The sequence below is a fragment of the Colobus angolensis genome, unplaced genomic scaffold (assembly GCF_000951035.1).
Source record: "Colobus angolensis palliatus isolate OR3802 unplaced genomic scaffold, Cang.pa_1.0 Scaffold83, whole genome shotgun sequence".
Classification (NCBI taxonomy): domain Eukaryota; kingdom Metazoa; phylum Chordata; class Mammalia; order Primates; family Cercopithecidae; genus Colobus; species Colobus angolensis.
The window spans coordinates 3537699-3542067 of record NW_012122154.1 but is presented as its reverse complement, the minus strand read 5'-3'; the positions used below and the strand labels follow the sequence as shown (position 1 = coordinate 3542067).

Below are 4369 nucleotides of genomic sequence, written 5' to 3'. Positions count from 1 at the left end.
TGGTCTTGATCTCCTGACCTCGTGATCCGCCCGTCTCGGCCTCCCAAAGTGCTGCTGGGATTACAGGCTTGAGCCACCGCGCCCGGCCTAGGAGAATCGTTTTAACCTGGGAGGCAGAGGTTGCAGTGAGCCGAGGTTATGGCACTGCACTCCAGCCTGGGCCACAGAGTGAGACTCTGATCTTAAAAAAAAAAAAAAAGGAAGAAATTCTTAACAGGTTTTGGAAACAAGGGATCCCCCCACACACACGCCCCATTTTTATTTTGCACTGAGCTCTACAATTCCATGTCCAGTCCTGGTCACCCATAGTCTTGCAAAATCCAGCAAGAAAAATCCTTCTGAGAAAGGTCTCCAATGCGTATGACCTCCTCTTCCTTCGCGTAAGTATATCCTTCCTAGTCTTTGTGACACCCCACTCTCCCGTTCTCTTCCACCTCTTTGACCTAGCAGGCGGGCTTCCAGGTTCCATACAATACAATACCGTGGGTACCATCAGGCTCAACATGCAAGGATGTAGGGTATTGGTAGGCGTGGCACAGAGGTAAGAGCTGCTAGCAGGCAATGAAAAGTGGTTGGACAAGGAGTCAGAAAACTGGGCTCTGGTCTTTGGCCACTGACACTGTGTAACTCTGGTCACATTCTGGGCCTCAGTTTACCTGTCTGCAAACTAAGGAGGGTTCAACTGGCTGGTCCCTTCCTTTGAGCTCTATCAATCACTGAGGCTCTGAATCCCGGCACCGAACTGGAGATACTATAGGTAGGATGGTGCCACAGGAGGCATCATGTGGTTGGACTTGAAGGTCAAGGAAGTTGCAGGGGATAAGCCACCATGGGCTAAGAAATGAGATGGGTCATCCACATGGATCACATCTATGACCCCTTGTCATCCCTGCCCCTGCACAGCATACGAGAGGAAGTGGAGGGGAAAAGCCTGGCGTGGGGAATGAGATCATGGAGGAAGACCATGATGTGTTCTGGAAGTCAGTAATCCTAACAACTAGCCTTTGCGCAGACTTCACAAAGTACCTTCACATTAACTCAACCCTGGCGGGTCCTCCCAACCCTACGGCAGTGTCAGGTGACATGCCCAGGTCACACATGAATCTCATCTTCTGCCTTGAAATCCTTCCTTCCCACTACCCAGTGAACATTAGGAGATGGTGGTATCAAGGAGTGGCATGGCCTGCAAATGATGCCTGGGGTAGGGATGCCCTGGAGGAACAAGTCATCCAAACTCTCTTTGGTGCCCGGGCCTGAGGGAGGATTCAAAGTGCCAACCTGAGAGTCCAGGGCTCCAGCAAACTGAGAGAACCTGAGTCAGTTCTCATGTAGATCATAAAATCAGCAGGAAAACTCAGAGACAACCACATCAGTCTTCAGGTGCCTTAACTCCTTCCAACTCCTAGAGAGGCAATCGATCCACCACGCAGAGAACAAACTAAAGTTGAACTACAGCACCCCTGGCAGGCAAGAGGGCTGGGCACTGTGAGGAGCCAGAAGATGAGGAACCCCAGACAGACAAGTTTTCCAAGGAAAGGCTAGGGGAAGTTTGCTCACCATGGAAGAAGGGGCCACTGAGCATGGAAGAATGGCAGAAGGGGATAGGGGGAGGAATGGAGTTGGGGGGATACCGGTTGCTGGAGACAGTGGATATGAGATGGGGCCCACCCAGTTCTGCCTGCCAGGCCTGCCAAGAAGGGATCCTTCTGCCCAGCCAGGTTCTGGGTAAGGAAGAAGGATTCTGGGAAGCAGAGTTTCAGCCTTGAGGAGTGATGGAAGATGGCAGCATCAAGACCTTGGGAGGGGAGCCTGGTGCAGGGAATGGAAGTGGGGCCTGGTCTCCCCACGACAGAGTTCATCAGGGTCCAGGATCTGCCCTCTCTTGGCATTGCCTGGCCACACCATGGCTCAGGTATCCGACACCTGGGCCCGGAGTCACATGCCAGGAAACCCAACACTCTTGGGTCCCAGCCCCCAACTTCCAGCAGCTGCGAGCAAACAGGGCTTCTGGAGGAGGAAGCGGGTCTCCAGAGCCCAGCAGCAGGGAGCTCCATCCAGGGAGAGGGCACCTGCACTCGAGAAGGCTCTGCCACCAACAGGGGTGAGAAGAATGGAGGAGGACGGGGAGGAGGAGGGAGAAAGTGCAGAGCAGAGAGGACAGAGCTGGGGCAGGCAGAGGGGTAGATGCTCCCAGAAAAGGGGTAGAAGGGCATAGAAGGTGGGGCCAGAGGTCCATTTTACCTAGTCACCTGGCCTAGCTGGACGCCCTGACACCCTATCGCTCATCTGTCCCCCTTGTCTCCATCACACGAGTGCCAACTAGACCTTCTGGTGCCTACCTAGCCCACTTGGCAGCCTCCCAGGTAGGTAGGGGAAGAAGACTTTATTCCGATGAGAGGAATCAATACATGGACAGAGGCAGAAACTTAGAAACCCGAAGACCCAGAATGGCCAACAAGGCCTCATAGATCAACCTTCTAGAATCAACAGACCCTAAAAGAGTTTCAAGCGCAAAAGACCCTTTACCCAAAAGGCCCTATTGAGGAGCCTTAAATCAAGAGAGACCCCAAGAAGGAAGTGAAAAAGTCACCCAGGCTTGAGAGAAGCCCCCAGAGAAGAGGCCCCGGCCCAGAGACACCCACCCCCCAGAGGGACCTCAGGAGGAGAAAGCTGGCAGTGAGGCATGCGATTCTCTTGACTCACTCTTCCTTTATGTGGCCTTTTCTTCCCCAGATCCTACTCCACTCCAGGACTATGCCAATTTATGGCCATGCTCCCAACAGCAGGTCACCTCCTGTCCCTCCTGCTGATGATAGGCACAGGAGGTACTGTGCCCAGCCCCCTGGTGCCTCCCCGGGGCTGCTATGTGGCAAAGGAAGCAGGTGAACAGACGTTCCGCTGCAGCCAGGCAGGTCTGAGGACTGTGCCCTCTGGCATCCCCAACAACACCCGCAAGCTCTACCTGGATGCCAACCAGCTGGCATCTGTGCCTGCTGGTGCCTTCCAGAACCTGCCTGTCCTGGAGGAGCTGGATCTGTCCCATAATGCCCTTGCCCACCTCTCAGGGGCGGCTTTCCAGGGCCTGGAGGGCACGCTGCGCCACCTTGACCTCTCTGCCAACCAGTTGGCCTCAGTGCCCGTGGAGGCCTTTGTGGGACTACAGATCCAAGTGAACCTATCCGCCAACCCATGGCACTGTGACTGCGCCCTCCAGGAAGTGCTCCGGCAGGTGAGGCTGGCGCCAGGCACTGGGACAGGCATCGTGTGTGGCCCAGGAGCCCGACCGGACCTCGTGGGGCAGGAGTTCCTGCTGCTGGCAGGGGAGGAAGAGCTCTGTGGGGCAGGGCGGGGCGGGGCCCGGAGAAGCACCGATGTGGCCCTGCTGGTCACCATGGGGGGCTGGCTGACACTCGTGGTGGCTTATCTGGTGCGTTATGTGTGGCAGAACCAAGACGAGACCCGGCGCTCCCTCAAGCGGGCCCCAGTGCTGCCTGTGCGTTCCGAGGATTCCTCCATCCTCAGCACAGTGGTCTGATGACCCAGGATGCTCCTCCAGCCACACCCCACACTCCTACCCCTATGCCCTCTCCTCTCCTCTGACCCCCTCTGCCTCCTGTGCAGCTTCACCCCTGCCCCCAAGCCCATCCCACCCCTCCCTCCTTTATTCCTACTAAATACCTGCGCTGGCTCTCTCTCTCTCTCTCTCTGTGTTATCTTAACCAACACCATCTTTGGTGCCTGGAGTTTTTTGGTACCTACTCTGTGCCTGGATTGTGCTAGACTCAGAAAACCCAGAACAGAGAATGACAGCAGGTGGGGTGGGAGCAAGAGAGGTGGGGCTGTTGGGGGCAGGTTGAGGAGGGAGCCTGCACCTGGCCCTGGGCAATTTCAAAGGCTTCGCTGTAGTATGTTTGAACTGATTCTTTTTTTCTCTTTCTTTTTTTCTTTGAGATGGAGTCTCGCTGTGTTGCCAGACTGGAGTGCAGTGGCAGGATCTCGGCTCACTGCAACCTCTGCCTCCCAAGTTCAAGCAATTCTCTGCCTCAGCCTCCCCAGTAGCTGGGACTACACGCCCAGCCAATTTTTGTATTTTTTAGTAGAGTTGAGGTTTCACCATGTTGGCCAGGATGGTCTCGATCTCTTGACCTCGTGAACTGCCTGCCTTGGCCTCCCAAAGTGCTGGGATTACAGGCGTGAGCCACCGCGCCCGGCCTGAACTGACTCAGGTGGGTGGATCACCCAAGGCAGCATGCAACATGAACCCCTCGGATCATTACAGGCCCACACAGCCCTTCCGCCACCAGCTTCTTCCTGCCCTACAGAGCGGAGGCCTGGAGAGGGAGAGAAAGCCAAGGGTACCCTGAGGGAG

At 55.7% G+C, this 4369-nt stretch overlaps 1 protein-coding gene across 1 annotated transcript; it reads left to right on the top strand.

The window, feature by feature from the left end:
• The first annotated feature begins 271 nt into the window (after window positions 1-271).
• LRRC3C (leucine rich repeat containing 3C) lies at window positions 272-3535 on the top strand. The gene is made up of 2 exons (XM_011929865.1): window positions 272-380; window positions 2734-3535. The coding sequence occupies exons 1-2, from the start codon at window positions 355-357 to the stop codon at window positions 3533-3535; spliced, it is 828 nt and encodes a 275-aa protein (XP_011785255.1). The 5' UTR covers window positions 272-354.
• The last annotated feature ends 834 nt before the right edge of the window (window positions 3536-4369 follow it).